The sequence below is a fragment of the Sturnira hondurensis genome, unplaced genomic scaffold (genome assembly GCF_014824575.4).
Source record: "Sturnira hondurensis isolate 20B ecotype Veracruz unplaced genomic scaffold, ASM1482457v3 Scaffold0018493, whole genome shotgun sequence".
Classification (NCBI taxonomy): domain Eukaryota; kingdom Metazoa; phylum Chordata; class Mammalia; order Chiroptera; family Phyllostomidae; genus Sturnira; species Sturnira hondurensis.
Window position 1 is genome coordinate 2,548,257 of NW_028091124.1, and position 17,771 is coordinate 2,566,027.

At 56.1% G+C, this 17,771-nt stretch overlaps 1 protein-coding gene across 1 annotated transcript in view; it reads left to right on the top strand.

Moving 5' to 3' along the window:
- The first annotated feature begins 468 nt into the window (after nucleotides 1-468).
- The window catches only part of DRC11 (dynein regulatory complex subunit 11), a 101,029-nt gene continuing 83,726 nt past the window's right edge, over nucleotides 469-17,771 (top strand). Inside the window, exons 1-5 of the mRNA XM_037069237.1 lie at nucleotides 469-711; nucleotides 7,525-7,849; nucleotides 11,341-11,460; nucleotides 12,899-13,090; nucleotides 14,105-14,176. Coding sequence (XP_036925132.1) covers nucleotides 701-711; nucleotides 7,525-7,849; nucleotides 11,341-11,460; nucleotides 12,899-13,090; nucleotides 14,105-14,176 — 720 coding nt within the window. The 5' untranslated portion in view covers nucleotides 469-700. The remainder of the gene's footprint in view (nucleotides 712-7,524; nucleotides 7,850-11,340; nucleotides 11,461-12,898; nucleotides 13,091-14,104; nucleotides 14,177-17,771) is intronic.

Here is a 17,771-nt window from a genome sequence, read left to right on the forward strand (position 1 = left end):
CCTGTACGCCCAGCCTAAGTTGGCTCCCGGCCCAGAGCACAGGGCCGGTGACTCTGAACGAAGGGACGATTGTTACCTCGCTTTACAGATGGGGAGACTGAGGCCACAGCATTCGAGGCCTTGACAAGGAGTACATTTCGGAAGATGATGAAAATGGAGCAAACGGCGGTGGACGGGACCTGGAGCCTCCCGAAAACGCTCGCGGGGCGGGCCCAGCGGGAGTTCGGCCCCTCCCACCTGCTCCGGAGCAGTTCGTCTTCAACCGCTAACGGCCAGCACCAGGAGGGGCTGCCCCGGCTTCCGGCGTCAGGCCTGGTTGCCTCGGAAACAGAAGAAGGAGGCGCAGGCGCCCAGCGCGCAGCGGGGGCGGGGCGCGCATCCGGCCTGAGCCCGAGAGGAAGGGCACTGCGCAGGCGTAGCGCCTCCGTTGCTAGGTTCCAGCTCGCGGCCACAGTAGCGTTCCAGAGCCTCGGGGTAGCGCCGAGATCCATCTCATCCCACTCTCTGTGCTTGCGCATCCCTGGCTGGCACCTTTCCTTGGCCACAGTGCTAGGCTCTCCCAGACACCTGCTGCTCCTTCTGGAAGGACCACTTCCTGAGCGCCTCTGGTGGGGTCCTGAGACCTGCAACCCTGCAGGTCTTTCGGAGGGTGAAAGAAGAGGTTCCTGGCGGGTGAGGGAAAGAGGGAAGGTAGCCAGCCATGTCGAACATGTAAGTGATGGGCTGCTGGGCCACAGCCAAAGGGTGGTCTTCTCCAAAGCAAAAGATGGCTTCCTGCGCTTTGCTTTTTTCTTCTCTTTTCTTCTCCCACCTCCTTCTTTTCTTTCTTTATACATTATAACAAATAAAGATCCTTCACAGGCTAGAGTATCAGCTTCTCATGATCAAGGAATGTCAGACACTCAGATCTTCCTCCTCCCCTCACACTGCCCCCTCCAGGCCCCCCGCTGTGCCCCCTAAGCCCGCTCATGTATTTTGGAGGAAGCAGAACCTCCAGAACGTCACAGCACGTTGCCTACTTTTATGTTAGCATGTCACAGGAATATATGCTTGCTTTGTGAAAGCACCCAGGGTCCAGTATTACGTCAAGAAAGGTCTTGAAGAAGCTTGATTACTCCCCCTGCTTTGCACCAAGCGACACCAGGCAGGTGGCAGTGAGAAGAGCATTGACCTCGCCCTGGACCCTGCACTTGGGCAGCAGTGACCTCACTGCCTCGAAATAGAATGACTTTCAATCTCACGACACCCCTTTAATGTAGGAGTGTCCATTTTGCAGATGAGGAAACTTAGGCAGCAAGAGGCCAAGCAGCTCGTCAGTGGCAAGGCAGGCACTGTAGCTCAGCCTGCACTGTTAACTAGCCCCATTTGCTAGGCAAGGAAATGGGAGTGGAGAGGTCAAGGGCCTGCCGAGGTTGGCTGGTGGGGAGATGAGGCGTCCAGTGCAGGAAGTGTTGGGTTGGAAGTGCCAATTGGCCATCAGACAGAGAGCAGGGAGGCAGCCTGCTGTTCCGGTCTTAAGTTCGCGTGAGAGGCCTACATATGAAATAGAAACTGAGAGTTGCTGGTGTGTGGGTGGTCTTCATGAGGCACAGAATGAGTATAGATGGGGAGAAGAGGTCCAAGGGCTCGGCCCTGGCTCCTCTGACAGTAAGAGATTGTGGACAAAAGCAGAAAATAACAAAGAGGTCACAGGCATGGTCAGTGGGGAAGAAGCAAAATCACGGTGTCCTGGAAGCCAGGTTAAAAAAAAAACAAAACACATTCCTCGGAGGAGGGAGTAACAAACTCTGAAATGTTGCTGAGACAAGTCCCAGCAGAACTGGGAACTGACCATCGATTTGGCAGTGGCCTCTGGTGGTGACCTTGACCTTCAGTGGAGCGATGGACGGAAAGATTGAGTCGAGTGAGGGCAGGAGAGAAACTGTAGACAGTGAGTGCAGCTAACTTTTGAGGAAGTTTTGCTGTAGTTGGTGGCAGGGAAATGGGACCCGGAGAAAGATTATTTTTTTAAAGACAGGGAACAATGGCCTATTTGTATTTGGGGGAATGGCCCTTGGTCAGGGAAAGGGGATGCTCTAGCTGAAGGAGGGAGATGATAGATGTGGACGCAGGCAACACTGAGGGATGCAGGCAGCACCCCCTGATGAAATGAGGTTCAAAGGGCAGCACCCCCTGATGAAATGAGGTTCAAAGCCGGGAGCTTAGGGGGCAGGGCGGGAAGGGGCAATGGGATCCAGGCAGGCCCTTGACCCCGCCCCCACTGTGGGAGAAAGGGAGCCTCGCTGGGAGGACAGCTGTGTCCTCAGGTGACAGCCGGGCCCCCCTCCGAACAAACGGGCTGAAGGAACATTCCAGAAAGAGAGTGAACACCCGGACGATATTGGGAGAATGGAGGGCTTAGGGTGCATAACGCAACTTGGTGAGCACTCCCGTTTCGGAACGCTCACCCCCACCCCCCACCCCCGCTGCCGTTCAGGAGAGCGGCTGCTCGTGCAGGAATCTGGTCTTTTTCAACTGTCATACACGGTCTCCTCCACCCACAGTCCTGACTTCAGTCTCTGGAACGTTCCTGGGTCGTGTGCTCAAGTCTGAAACCAATCATGTACTTAAAAAATGCTAAGTAGTCTCATGGACAAAACAGTACCTTCTCCTTACAAGGCACATTTAAAATTGCCAGAGCACTTCCACATCTGGTCCCTCTGCCGCAGTAATCCTGGGGGGCGTCCGGGGCGGGCGCCAGCATCCAGCTCGAGGAAGGCCAGGCGTGGGGGCTGAGTGAACTGCCTGCGACCCGCTACCTCAGAAGGCGGGTTCTGACGTCACACGGGGAATCTTTGCCTTTAAAAACCACCTTGCCATGCCCAGGAGGAATAAAAACACGTGCCCTCACAAAAGCCCCATGGAAATGCTTGAGGCAGCGTCATTCACAACAGCCAAGAGGCAGGACGCCCCACGTGTCCAGCCACGGAAACATGGGCACCCAAAATGCAGCCTCTGCCTGCAGTGGAATGGTAGTCAGCAACAGAAAGGAGCAATGTGCAGATGTGAGCTGCGCCACGGGTGGGCCCCGGGCACACGAGGGTGAGGAGTGGACACAAGGACCACCTGTTGTGTGACTGAACGTAGGCGTAGGCGTCATGCCCAGAGCAGACAGAGAGAGACAGATGGGCTGGTGGTTGCCTGGGGGTGGGGGGCGTGCCCAGGGGCACACAGGGCAAGACTGCAAATGGGGGCGGGGTTTCTTTCTGGAGTGGAGACAATGTTCCGAAATCAGGTCCACCGGAGAGTTGCACAGCTCTGGCATCGTGCTAAAAACCACCAAGGTGCCCACTTTAAAAGGGTGCATTTATGATTTGGGGACTCTCTTTCAACAGTGCTCTTGTTAAAACGTTATCTTGCCATGTCCCTCATCCAGCATGACCTTGGCAGGTCTCCAGGATGCTGCGACCTCAGGGCAGCAAGGCAGGGTGGGGCTCCAGCCTGATGGGGGCTTTGAGGGAGGTGGGGGCCCCGCAGGCTGGCCTGGCCGAGGCCCAGCGTCCAGGCGCCTGGCAGCCCAGGGGGTGGAGGGGTTGTGCTCAGTGGGGGCACATGGAAAATGCTGAGACAAAGTCAGCCTCCAGGGTATGATGCAGGGGTCAGTGTGCCCAAGTAGCCCCTGACATTAACATATTCCCATCAGCCAACAAGCTTCGCCTGGTCTCTCCAAGAAGGGTCCCCGGAGAGACAGCAGGCGAGGGAGCACAGGCCATGGCACAGGCCACGGCCCACTAAACAGCAGGGCCCTGAAGACTCAAGCCACCAGAAAGGTCTCTGGCCAGAAGTTCCAGTGCGGGGCCAGCTCCTCCAGGGCCTGAAGGGGCTTCTGCACCTCGGAGCCTCGGTGGGAGCTGCACAGGCCCTGAGCGGGGGCGGCGAGGCCCCGCCTGCGTCTGCTCCAAGTGGAGGTAGCCTTGGTTCCAGGTGTGTTCCACTCTGGCCCCTGGCTGGCACTTCCCCAGGGAAGCCTCCTCTCCCCCCAGGCCCCGTGTTGTTGATGGGTGTGCCGCTCTGTGGGGTTCAGGTCACCCCACCAGCCCCCTGTGGAGGCAGCGTGCCCGGCGGTTGCACAACCCTGATGTGGATGGGTGTGCGAAGGGCTTTGATGTCTGATAAGATGCCCTTTATCTTTCAGTACGGGCTCCACCCCCACGTGGGGAGATGTGACTGAGGTTATTTATAGAGTCTGCACTGAATTATTACCAAATTCTCGGTAATATTAAGTCCGCGCGTTGGTCTCGGGAGCTTTCTTTGTATCTCGTCTCTGCAGCCAGGAGCGGATAGTGCCTTCTGCCTGCTCTGAACTTCTGCCACCAGCGTTCTGGAATTTTCTTCAGCTCTGCTCTGGGTTTTATCTAAGCCTTGCTACTTTGCTGCACTCCCTGACTTGTACTTTGTTCCCGATTTCCTTGGATTTTGCAGTGGAGTCATTCACAAGCAGTTTTAAAATTCTTTCCGATCAGTCTGTCACCCCTTTCTACTTCCGTTTTTCTGGGGGCGTTTCTAGGGTTTCTCTAGTGAAATTGCTCTTGGTCTCTGGATTTCAGCGTCACCCCCCTCTGTCCGTTGGCGTGTGCAGATAACACTCTTCGTCAGGATTGTGTCGTAAATGGAAATTTATTGAGCATCTTCCCGGTATCTGCGGAAACGATCTCCAGTTTTTACTGTCCTGTTGCTGTGTTCAGTTCGGCAATGTGTGGGACTCTCCTGAATTCCCGAGACGACCCCCCTCAGTCGCAGGGAACGGTTCTTTTGATCTGGCGCCATGTTCTGTTTGCTGAGTGGAATTTCAGATCCAAGTTTAAACAAAATGAGCCTGTAATTTTCTTCTGCAGTGTTGTCCTGACAGGTTGAGTCCCTAAACCCGACTTAGACCACAGGGCAAGCCTGGTTCTTCTGTTTTACGTGAACCTGTGTTGAGCCGGTTGGAATGCGCAGCCCGCAGCCCGGCGGGTCAGCGGGCGCCTGGGGCCGCTGCCCCCTCCCGGATGCTGGAAGCCTGGGCCTCTGGGGGGGGGGGGGGGGATTTGCGAAGCCTCTGTGTCTGCTGCTCCAGAGTGCATCTGGCCCCTGCTCTTTGCCGCCTCCCCGGTGTGCTTGTCTTTTTCTGCTGTGACCAGCAAAATTGCCGAAATGCCCCTGGCACTGTCACCAGGAGATGACTTTGTTGCTCTTCTCTGGGTCCATTCCTGGGAAACAGCCTGTGTTTCGGGGTGTCTGTAGGCCCGGAGTGGGGTGCCCTGGGCTAAACGACAGCCTAACTTTCTGACAATCACCTTGGCTTTTCTGACGGGCGTGGCTAGCAGCGTGCTCCTGTCCAGCACTCTTGTGAAAGAGGCATCTAAATTTGGAGAAATCTGCTTCTTGAACGCAGTGGGCAGAGCTCCGGGGACGGGAGTCAGTGCGAAAACTCCCCGGCCTGTGGGGACAGGCAGGGGAGGAAAAGTGGGGCGTGTGGGGCTACAGATCTTTGTGTCTTTTTGGTGTCCGACACATCCACGCACATCCAGTGCGTTTTCCCCCCGTCCCCTTGGCGAGAGCTTCAGTCATATGTTTTCTGGTACCCAGGCTGCTTCTGTTTTCGGTGGAGGCAGAGGTGCCCAGTGTTGAACAGTGGTCCGGGCTTAAGTCGCACAGACCCGGGTTCAAGCCCCCTACCTGCCAACTCAGGGGCAAGCCATCTCCTTCCCCCAATTTCAGGGGGGGTGATAGGAGCCTCTTTTTGTGGATTGTCACCAGGATACCTGGGGGACAAGGTGATGTGTGGTCAGCAGCTCAGTGAGGCTCACACCTTCTCACTCCCAGGAGGGTGTGGCTCGTGGTGAAGAAGGCCCATGGGGCCAGAGCAGAGCACAGGGAGGGATGCCTGGGAATGACCTCGGGAGGGAGGCAGGGGGCGCCCTGTGGCAACAGGGGGCGCCCTGTGGCGATCGGAGGGGCACGTTTACTGCCCCCTGCTCCCGAATCACCTCCAGCCAATAATGGGTTAAAGGGCTGTAAACACCCGAGGGCCAAGAGGACACTGGAGCATGTGACAAGGATTGTCTCGAAAATGTAGGAGGAGAGAAAGGAGACCCGAGGAGGAGGAAGAGGCCGGTCAGAGACCATGGCGCCAGGGCCAGAGGGGTAGGGAAGGGAAGGCACAGCCCTGGGAAGTAGGGGGAGGTCTGGTCCTTCTGGGCTGGGCCAGAGGGGTGAGGACTGGCTGGAAATCTGTAATGGGGACCCGTCCACCCCATGATCCAAGCAAGGAGGCACATGAGGGCGGCCTGGGGACACCAGGCACAGGGGAGGGGGACAAGGAGAGGCTGCTGGTAAAGAGGAAGTGAGCCCTCAGCCCTTTGCCAGCAGGAGGTTGGAGCCGCCCACACAGCCCCGGGGAGACCCAGCGGGTGGAGGCCGACATTCTCTGGTGGCCCTGGTCCACAGGTGGTGGCTGGGGTCCTGCCCACCCTCTCACACCCCAGTGATGCCCACTGGCAGATAAGCCCCTCCCCAGACACAGTGAACTTCAGTTAGCTTTTTTCAGTGAGGCTTGGTTCTTACATATTGTAAAAGGGCCAAAATAACCCAGTATTTTTATAAAAAGTCTTAATGGTCTCCGCCGTTTATGGCAGAGTCCCGACAGGAAAAGAATGGCACCCAGCAGTGGGGACAGATGAAGGGACCGAGTGACACAGGTGTGAGCTGGGTGCAGGGGAACTGCCTGGGGTAGTGGGGTGTCCCGGGGTTGGGAAGGCCGGGCTGTCGTCACCAGCCTGAGCCTCCGGTAGAAAGAGGGCAGCCAACCACGTGATGGTGCACCGGGGGTCGGGAGAGGGCAGACCCCAACCCTAGCCCCCTCTGCTACTTCCTGTGGGCTCCTATCCGGGGTCTCAGCCCCCTGGAGCGCCCAGAGCCACTCTCCATTATGTCTGTGGGGTCTGTGCTGGGTGCTTATGGCTGTGGTCACTCGCAGTCACCCCCGCGCAGCATCAGTGACCACACCACACTCTACTTGCTCGTCCTCTTGTGGACAGACACCTGGGTCGCCTCCGGGGTTCTGTTGTCGTGAAGACTTGTTTCTGCGGCCATTGTTGGTGCCGGTTCCCGAGCATTTCTCTGGGGTGTACCCGTCCCTCGGTAGGGACGCACGGGTTCAGCTTTACAGGATCGTCCCGAACCGCTTTCCGGAGCGGTTGACCTGTTTGTCCTCACCAGCTCTGGCCACGGACAGATCAGCGGACTGGTCTGCTCATTGGCTTCAGACCTGGCTTCACTGGCATAGCCGGGATCCCCTTTGCACCGTTTAGGTGAAAGGCTTTCTGAGCTCTTATTCGGTGGAGGCAGCAGTGGTCACACACAGAAGTCCCAGGCCCCGGGACAGCAGGCAGTGTTCTGAGCTCCCTGTTGGTGACAAGTCACCACGGGTCGCCCCGGACGCCAGCCCGAGTGGCTACACAGTGGTTTCTGCTCATCGCACGGTCTGAACTCTGTCTTTTCCAGAATGTACAATCAGATGTGGCGTCAGACCCAGGAGGCCCTCAATTCCCTGATCGACAAAGAGTCTCAGAAGCGGGCGGAGCCTCCCAGGGGTGAAGTTTTCATCTTCCAGATGTTGGCCACCTTCTACATAAAGTACGTGCAGATCTTCAGAAACCTGGAGGACGCCTACGACCAGGTCGTGCACCCGCAGAAGCGCACGCTGATCCGGAAGGTCCTGGACGGGGTGATGGGTCGCATCCTGGAGCTCAAGAATGAGATGGTGGAGCTGGAATTGGCTGAGTTTCATTATTTTGACAGTATCTTACAGGACCTAAAGTTGACGCCCGTAAGTTCCTGGTTTTCTTGTGAGTGTCTTTTTGGGGTGGATGAGATGGGTAGTTCGTAACCGCTGCTCTGCAGGCACGGTAGAGACGTTTCCTGGTTGTTCGCTGTATCAGAAGTTGAAGCACAGCCCCCCAGCAGACTGTCCTGCTGGGGCCGAGGGGCCTCATTTTGGGCACAAATGAATCTTTACAGGCTGTGGTTCTGCCAGACACCGAGGTTACTGTGATCTTGCTGGTTACCGTGGCCTCCGTCCAGGCCGGTTGGGAGGGAGATCCGGTGACCCTTCCCGGAGATCTGGTGGCACCAGCCCTTCCAGTTCCCGTCAGCAGCGCCTCTGTCTCCCGAGGAGGACTCTCAGGTCTCTCTCTCCCGGGCCCTCTCCGTGAGCAGCCTTTGGTGGCTACTTCCCTGCTCCCGGGCAGGTGTGCCTCCTCCATTGTTCAGGGTCCACGGTGACTCGAAGGATGTGTGACAGGCCTCTGAGCCTCAGACACCAGGGCAGCTCCCTCTCCCTCTTCAAGGCCCTGGGGCTCACCTGCTGCCACCCATGGCCACCGAGCCTTCCTGTGAGTTCTGCCCCCGGGCTGCCCTCCGGCCTCGGCCGCCACCCGCCCAGGGTCTCTTCTGACGCTCTGGCCCTGCCCAGAGGGTCTCCCGGGGGCCAGTGGGCACTGCACTCAGGGTCACGGTCCTGGGAGCTCAGGCTTCACTTTGGAAGGAGCGTTTCCTTAAAGTTAAAAGGAGAAAATGTTTAATTTTCTACATGGGGATTAATGTTTCTTCCTTTTGAAAACACCTGGGCTTCATTGAAGGTTATGTTCCCACTGGGACAGAGTTTCCAGCACAAGCCGCACCTTTATCAGAGTGGACTGGAGAGTGACTGAAATGAATGGAGGTGGCAAAGACCATTCACGTTCAAGTTTCTGGGTTGTGCACTTTACCTACCTGTGTTAAAATATCAAGAACAACTTAGGATAAATATGAAAGAAATGGTCATTCAGTTGTATTCCTAAATTTAATTAATTACTTAATATTAAATTAGTTTAGACCTGGCCTGGTGGCTCGTTTGGTCACATTGTCGTCCCGTGCACCAGAACGGTGTGGGTTTGACTCCCGGTCGGGGCACGTGTCCAGGTCATGGGTTCACTCGCCAGTCAGGGTGCGCACGAGAGACAGCCAGTCAGTGTTTCTCTCTCATATTTCCCTCCCTCCCTCCCTCCCTCCCTCCCTCCCTCCCTTCCTCTCTCTCTAAAATCAAACACATCCTCAGGTCTGGATTAAATTTACAAATTTAATTCTAAGAATATTAAATAACATCCCCAAATCTAAGGAACGAGTTTGTGAAGTTTGTGGGGCAGGTTTGTTCAGTTCATCCCCCGCTTTCCTTACTGCCTCAGCCAGTCTGCCTTCTCAAAGACCTGGGCATCCAGGCGGGCGACAGAGCCACTGAGTGCTGGGAGGGATGACGAATGAGTGACCCCCTCTAGGAAGCCCTCGAGGCAGTACACTGCCAGCAGCGTTTCCTGCCTGTCCTGGAAGGTGTGGGCTGAGCCAGGTGGCGGCTCTGAGGGCCTGCTGGTCTGGGGGGGCCTCCAGACTTAGCACCGTGGACCCCACAGCCAGCGTCCCAGCCAGGGAGACACACTGACCTTCAGAAACTTCTGTGCAGGCCAGGCCTGCATTTCAGGGTGGAGCCCCCCCCCCGCAACCAGCACCCTCTGGGTCTGGGCTTCGGGTGCTCCGTCTCCTGTGTCGCCTGCGGCTCCCCGGGGCCAGCGCCCAGCTATCAGTACCACATGTCCCGCACCACTGACTGCAGCCGACTGGTTCAGGGACGGGCCCCCGGGCAGCTGTGGCACCCGGTGCTTCCCTGAGAGGTCTGACCTGGGACAGAGGGGGCGACTGCCTGGCTTCTCTCTCGGGGTCTGGGCTCTCACTCCCGAGCCCCTTGTCCGTGGGTGGAGACCACTCAGCAGACTCTCAGGCCACTGGCGGAAGCTGCCCTTCAGAGAGAAGGAGAGAGGGGAGACAAAGCGGACTCCCCGAGGAGCACAGATAGGCGGCAGAGCCCTGCAGGCCTCCGCATCCGGGACGCGTCCCTGCTGCGGACCGACACTCAGCCGTGTCCCTGCCCTGGCTCCACAAGCTCCCAGACCCTGCCATCGGGTTCGCTTGTGGCTAAACTAGCCAGAGGGCTGTTTCTGGAAGCTGCCGCATCAGGGGTCTTCCCTGATAGGTCCCCCAACGCAGAGACACACACGTGGGGGGAGAGTTGCTCCGCCCCCAGACGTCTCCTCAATTCCACGTGTGGAGACCGGAACCCCTGGAGTCGGTGGGGCATGTGAAACGTGCTGTGAATGGGGGCCCCGAGGCAGGCCCGGGGTTCCAGCCCCTGTTTCCCCCTCTTGTCCACACCCAGTCACCCGGTTGGCCCCAAAGCCTGACTGTGGTTTTGTGGGACCAGGTGGAGCCACGTCAAAGGTCTTGTCCTGAAGTTTAGTTAGCTCGGCACCTGCACACGCTCGTCGGTTGGTGGGTCACAGCCTAACTGTGAATGTGGCTGTCCCCCGGGCTGCCCTTGGTCCCCTGGCCACACCCGCAGTGGAAACCCAGCTCAGCTCACCGGGCTCCACACGCCATCCGTGGAAGAAAGGCTTGGTTTTCGACCTGGGGGTTGCACCCCACCAAGTCCTCCCAGGGGGTTACCTTCATGCTGTGATGTGAATACCAGGAAGTGATTTCCTTTCAAAATTCCTGGTTGGGGAGGAAGGTGTGGGAGTCACGCTGGAGTGGGAGAAAGGACAGCTGACCCTGGACACCAGTCAACGGGTCTACCAGAAGGCAGCCAGGAGGGCCCGAGGGCACGGGCAGCGTGTCTCGTGGGCAGCCAGGGCCCACCTCTGACCTTTCCTAGCCCTGTGCTCAGCTATTGAACCCCGACTGGCAAGTAGCCATTGGACATCTTCTAATCTGAACTGCTTGGTGATATGTCCAGTTTAGAGTTATTGTATAAAAAGCAAGTTTCCTAATAAAGCAAATTCATTTTGTAAATAAGTTTTGTAATGGGGCAATTCAGATAAAAACAAACCAATTACTAGGAAACATATGACCATGGTAAACAAAATTGGATGGTGCTAATGATAAATTACTGGGTTTAATTCAACAATCTCTACAGCTCCATCCTTCCCTACTCTAATTGGCGTTATTATTCTAAGTAGACTGAGATGATATTATATTTCTTTGAAGAACTTCATTAAGTTACCACTAGTTGATGGAAGCCTGAGTGACGTGAATTATTGAAGTGTTTCTGTGACCATTAAACAGAGGGCGCAGCCAGCGTTTTTCTCTCCGTGTGACGGGTCTCTCCCCTGCCCCCTGCCATCCCTTAAATGGGGAGTGAGGTCCGTCGTGTTCTCACCGTGCGTTTTGCTTGGGTTTGGGTCCTGGAATTGTGACAAAAACGCTCTTTACATGTTTTTTCTCTTTCTCTAGCAACAACTAGACGTTCCCATACCCAAGTATTTTTTGAAGGAGAAGATGGAAGTCCTAAAAGAAAGAGAGAAGGTCCTTGCTCAGATACTGGTCGACTCCGGAGCACACCGCCCTCAAGTGGTTTGTAGACCCTTTTAACAAATACGGTGCCCCGGTCCGTAGAATCTGCTCTTCTGCTCCGGCGTGAGTAGACGCTGGATTCCTTTCCGTGCCAGAGAGCGGCACGTCCCCCTTGTTACTCGGCATAGACGCTTTTGGTGACTCATGTCCATTATTTGTTGAGAACTTAGAAACGGAGGCCAAACCGCAGTTCTCTGCTGGTGGCCGGCGTGTCCAGGGCTGTGTGGATCGCCAGGTCTGTGTTGCGTCCTGTCGCAGATTCGCCCGCCTGAGAAGCAGCCCGGGGCTGCTCGCCTGAGACAGTCCAGGGATTGCTCAGGGATTGCTCAGAACTCCAAGATGATGACACTTTCTTAGAAGGCCAGTTGACATTTCATGACATCAGTTCGAGTGACACATGAATCACCACAAGCGGACTATCTTGAGTGAGGACAGAGAAGTCCTCAAAGACCCCTCTGGAAAGCAGAGAGCATCCAGCCCTCCGGCCATTGCAGCTGCCTGGTGGTCACCAGGGCTCCCAGTCAGCGAGACCTTGGCTTTCGGGTGGCGGCCCTGGGCGTCTGGGTGACTTCTCCGTGTTCTTTGGGGTCTCACTGCACCCCACTGTCCCCTCAGATGTGTATTTATTGAAAGTGCGTGCAACGTGTAGCCCAGTATCTGCCCCTACACTTGGGGTGCCTGGCTTTTCCTCTGGGGGCCTCTGCCAGTGCGGGGAAATCTCCGGGTCCCTCGGAGGGAGCCGGGCAGGACCGAGATTGTTCCCAGAGCGACAGTGCGGAACCGCCAGGAAGTAAACAGCGATGGCTCATGCTCGCGGGCCACCTGCTATCTGCCTGAGTGCCCTCGCACACGGCCGCTGACCTGACACCCGAACAGCATCTGCTCTGCTCCGAGAGTGTGTGACGTGTGTTGTAGAAATGCCTGCACGCCGCGGGTGTGAGGGGCGCAGGCTCCCTGAACACAGAGCTCTGACTTTGGCACGGTCGTGTTCGGCAGGGCAGCCGGTCAGTGGTGTCCAGTCAGCACTGTACTTCACCCATGCTTGACGTTCAAATTCTCGCATTCGAGACGTGCATGTAATTTATGTTTATGCGCTTCTGTTGGTTCATGAAACATGGATAGCCGTTTCGAGTTTCACCGAATCCGTTCCGTTGGCAGCCCCAGTGTTTGCTGCCAGCCCAAAATGCGGAGCTAATTAGTGTCTCGTCTGGACTGGTAGCAAGCGCTGCAGGGGTCCTTAGACGGGACGGCGGCGCGAGTGTGTGTCCTACTGAAACGCACACCGCTCACGGGGAAGCGGTGGGCACCGAGCCGCCAGCGCCCTCTTCACTGGCTTCCGGGGACCGCGAGTTCCGGTTGGAGGGAAGCGTGCGCTGTTTCTGTGGTCCGCTGGTGGAGGTCAGCGTGCAAACGCTGATTCATCTCAACTTTCTGGCAGAAATCCCCTGCCAGGACTATGCCCCTGGAAGAGGCCGTGAAAGTGATCCAGACGGCGGAGCGGGCGCGGCAAGGCCGCCTGAGGGCGCTGTTCATGAAGCACATCTTCCTTCAAGAGTTCAAAGGCACGCAATCCCGGATCCTTGGCCAGAAAGTAGCAGATGTGGGGACTGCCGCCCTGCGAATCCAGAAGGTGAGAAGGGAAGGGGGCTCCGGGCTTGGGGGCCCAGGCGTCGATGCAGCCGGGGATGCGTGTCCCAGGGTGTGGTCAACTCGCAGCTTAGAATTCCGGAGCCCTGCGTGCAGAAGGACGGGATTGATTTTGTCGCCCTGGGGAAGCTGTTAACTCAGCCGTGTCTGTTAACCTTTATTGTAAATAGGTATGACGCTCGGGGCATTTTCTTCACATTTTTAAAATCACCGATAACTTTTGGAAAGAGAACTATTGCTGCTAACAACTCAGAGAGGCTATTCATCCTCCATGAATTTTTTGAAATCCATTTGCACACGGCATGCAGTTACAGGAGGGTTAGTGCCTGTGGACGTGTGCACACCCCCCCCCCCCAGGGATCAGGTGAGCACCACGTAGGTTTACTCCCCATCTGTTTCCAAATAAACACGACGTCGCTCCTAGGGAAGTGCGGAGCGTGGCCTGTGACAAACTAGAATTAGGCCGGCACAGAAGCAGGAGGACGTGAAGCAGGAGCAGGGAGGTCTGGGCGCTTGTCCGTCGTCGCTGTGTCTGAAAGGCAGCGCAGGGGTCAGGGGGCAGGGCAGACAGAGGGGGCAGGGCTGGGGCGGGGCTGACAGGAGACCCGTCTCTGTAGAGGTGAGGTTGCACGCCTGCGCTGGAGGTCCCAGCTGAGCCGTCCAGTCCGATGTGTTCCGTTTCTCCACGCCACTGAAGGAGTTTTCCTTTTAAAGCCACGCATTGACACCCTTACCTCTACTGCCATGCTCTTTGCAATCTGGGACAAGGGTCCACTTCAGCGTCCCCAGGTGTCAGACAGCGGGATAGGCCGCTGCTGGGATTCATTCATTCTGCAGAAATGTCGCCTTGGATCCCAGAAGGAATACGACTCCGTCAGCCTCGCCCGCACAGGCGGCACACCCGGCGGCGTGCGCAGTTCCTGGGGGTGGAAACAGGGTGGTCGTGTGTGCGTTGCTTCCTTATGTACGAAACCAGTAACCACTTCTTTGTTCGTAGGTTTGGCGAGGTTTCCGTCAGTGTAGGAAAACCAAGCTGGAGAGAGAAGAGGAGATGGTGTTCCTCGGGATGGTGAGCTTTCTTCTGCACACAGTGTGCGCCTGCTTTTCTCAGACACTGGTCCCTGTGAGGTGTGAGTCTTCCTCAGACAGTCCCTGAGGGAGGAAGGGGAGAAAAATGCGTGGCCGGTGGCTCAGGGGGACCCCAGCTGTGCTGCATGGAACCCTGGTGGGGACCGGGGAGGGCGGCGCTGTGCCGCCTGCACGGCCCTGTGCGCCTCGCTCGCCCTGCGAAGGAGGGGACGACCCAGGCTGCTCAGGATACACTGCCCCATCAGCCGTCAGCGGTGGTCTCGAGAACAGGCCGCCCTGGCAGAGCTGCCACGTGGGGGTGGCGACCGAAGCAGAGCCAAAAGGGCGCGTTAGTCACACACCACTGTGGAACAAATCACTGCTGACCTGGCAGCTGGCCCCGTGATCCCCATCGCTGAGCTCAGGAGGCTGTGCTTGGCTGGGACCTCTGCCTGGCGTCTGATGGACAAGGGTGGGCCAGCGCAGGGTCCACCCCCTCCCCCACCCCGCAGCCCAGCAGGGGAAAGGCCTGCCCCCAGGCTTGTGTGGTCATTGGCAGAGTTCAGCTCCCAGGGACTGTTGGACAGAGGCCTCGGTTTTGGCCCATCGTTAGCAAGGGGGCCTCTCTGCGTTCGAACTTGTCCATCGAAGCCAGCCAGGGATCGGTGCTACCAGGTCCTGCTGAGGGCCACACAAGTGGTTTACCTCACCTTCGCCCACCTCAGCTGGTGAGACACAGGTCACGGGGTCACCTGCACCAGGCAGCAGAGGGCATGAGCACCAGGGGGTGGCAGTCGTTGGGGGCTGTCTCGGAGTCTGTCTGTGCTGGGGCATGTTCTCGGCCCCCTCCCTCTGAGTTCCTCCTGAGCCAAGGGGAGACCCCTGCTTCCCAGGGGAGCCCACGCTGTTCGCTGTGGATGCTTCTTCCTGACATTCAACCGTAGTTACCTTCCTGCCGTTTCCACAGACTGGCTGGGCCTCTGTCCCCGTGGGAACTCGGAGTATGTCTGGTCCCCCGTTCTCACAACGGCCCTGCAGGCACTGGAAGGCAGCTCTGAGTCTCCTGAAGCTCCTCAAGGCTCATCACCATCAGAGAGGGCTGTCACCATGGGGGACTTGCTGGGCGACCCGCTCAGCTCTCATTAAGGGACATAGCAGTTTAGAAAGAAAAGGAAAGAAAGCCTACAGACCCGGTTACAGAGCCTGGCAGAGGCGTGTGGGCGTGAGCCAGGCCCGCCACTCATTTTCCAGCCGGGGCCTCCCATTGTCATGGGTTTTTAGGATTTAAAGATTCATGGGGTGGAATATTATTCGGTCATGAAAAAGGAGGCAGTCCTGACACAGGCTACAACATGGGTGAACTTGGAGGATGTTCTACCAGGAGGAATAAGCCAGTCACAAAAAGACAGAGGCTGTGTGACTGTAAAGGAGTCACACAGAAACGGGGAGTGGAATGTGGTCGCCGGGGGGTGGAGGGCGGGGGTGGGCAGCTGTGTTCCCCGGGGACAGTTTCAGTTCTGCAAAGTGGAACGTTTCTGTAGCCTGCTGTGCAGCACTGAATACACTTAACCCGACCGAGCCATGGACTTAAAAGCGGCTAATAAATTTTATTATGTATCTTTTATCACAATCAACATGTTTTAATTCACTGGGACCCTGACCTGTGTACTGAGGTGGTTCCTGCACATCATGGCTGTTCACTAATGGCCCCAAAGCACAGATGGACAATTAAATGATAAGCACTATTTTGTGGAATCTGAGAGGTTATCAATTGTAAGGTGCATCGTGATTTTTATTTGCCTTTAAAGAAAAAAATATTTGGTGGAAGAAATCAAAACGCACCCTCGATCGTCATAAGCACCCGTCCCTAATTTCAGACACGTTAAACTGGAAAAGATGCATCTTGGGACTGGAGAGTTAGGGCGAGCTGCACCTGTTCCCAGCTGTAACGATGGACAAGCGCGGACGCACGCCCACGCTCACACACGGTGCCTTGGGTGGGTTCAGCTGTTCCGAGGGACGGTTAGCTAGCTGCCACGAGGCTATTGTGATCTTCATGGCCATCACCCCCATGCTGTCATCAGAAGTAGAGATCTACGTGGTGCACACGGATTTTCCTCATGCTCTTTTTAATAGTGAAAATCTGAAATAAGCAAACCTCGTGTTCAGAGTGGCGACGCAGTTAACCGACTCACGGCGGAGGCCTCCAGGCATGTGGCGACATGCCACCCCCAGGAACACCTGTTCATGGCTCACGTTAGACGACATGACAACACCCAAAGCAAAAATGCAATTTAGGATTATATGTACAATGTGACTTCAACCAAACACGCGCATACATCCGTCCACGTGCAAACAAAGGAAAGGAAACACACCCAGTTCAGTGCTTGCTCTTTCCCGTGGGGCCTCGGGAAGGTTTTTTCTTGTCCATAATTGTCTGCATTTTCCAAAGTGTTTGAATTTTGCTTCATTCGCTGAAAAAACAGTACACATTTAAAGATAAAAGAAAGCGGCCATAGCATACGATTGGCGTCTTCTCCTAAGACCCCCACACTGCACGGGGTCTGTGCAGAGGCAGCCAGGCACCCGCGCCACGCTGCTTCTCGGCGCTGCCCTCGCAAGGCACGCAGGTGCGAGGCACGATGCTAGAGCAGCGCTGTCTCCGAGTCTCTACCTTTGGAGTTGAACTCGGAGTCCGAAGGCGCACTCTGGATAATCTGAGCTGAACATGCCGTCTGGTGTCAGCAGCTGCTGTAGTTCAACAACCCGCATGTACTTGAACCCCGCCCTCGTTTACTGGCTGTCTGTCATGTTCACACGCCAGGAACCTGGGCGACGGCCAAACAGTATTTTTTCATCATCAATTCTTAATAGCTTACGTTGATACCACATAAAGATAGAATGACATGTTTTTTATTTTGATTTTTCTGTTTTACTTTGTCATTTCTCTCTGCTCGGCTCCAATAAAAAATGCCCACTAATTTTTCAGCAAGGCTGAGTTTGGATAGTATAGAATGACTTGTCTGTTTTCTATTAAATGTGACTTTCTCTCAGTGTTCATGGCCTATTGAAATTTTACACCATTGTGAAATGTATGGATTCAATTTATAAAGAATGGTATCTTCTGTTCACTGGCGGATAACCATAAAAATCCATTATCCCAAATCCAAGACATGTTTTCAGCTGAATGTGTTTTCCCCTCTATCACTAATTAAGATACTGTCTGCTTGTTGCGAAGTGCCGTTCTCCGTCGTCTCCCCTGGCACTGACCGTGCCATTGTGGAAACCGTGGACCGGAACTGTCTTGAATCTGCACGAGGAGCTCGGTGTGTTTCCGGGGCAACTGCGTAGTGGCTGAAAGCAGAATTGGGGCAAGAGACCTCACCGTGCCCTCCGTTCCCCGTGCAGTGTTTTCCTCACCGTTGTCGCGTGTGTGTTTTTCTGGTAGGGCCATCGTCAAGGCTGACATTCTAAAACCAGCAAAGGAAAATGCGCACTGTTTCTGAAAACCCATGTGCGGCCGCTTTAATTGGCGGCGCCGACGGGGTGGGCCCAGCAGAAGGAAACTGAATGGATGCGATGCGGTTCGTGCCGTG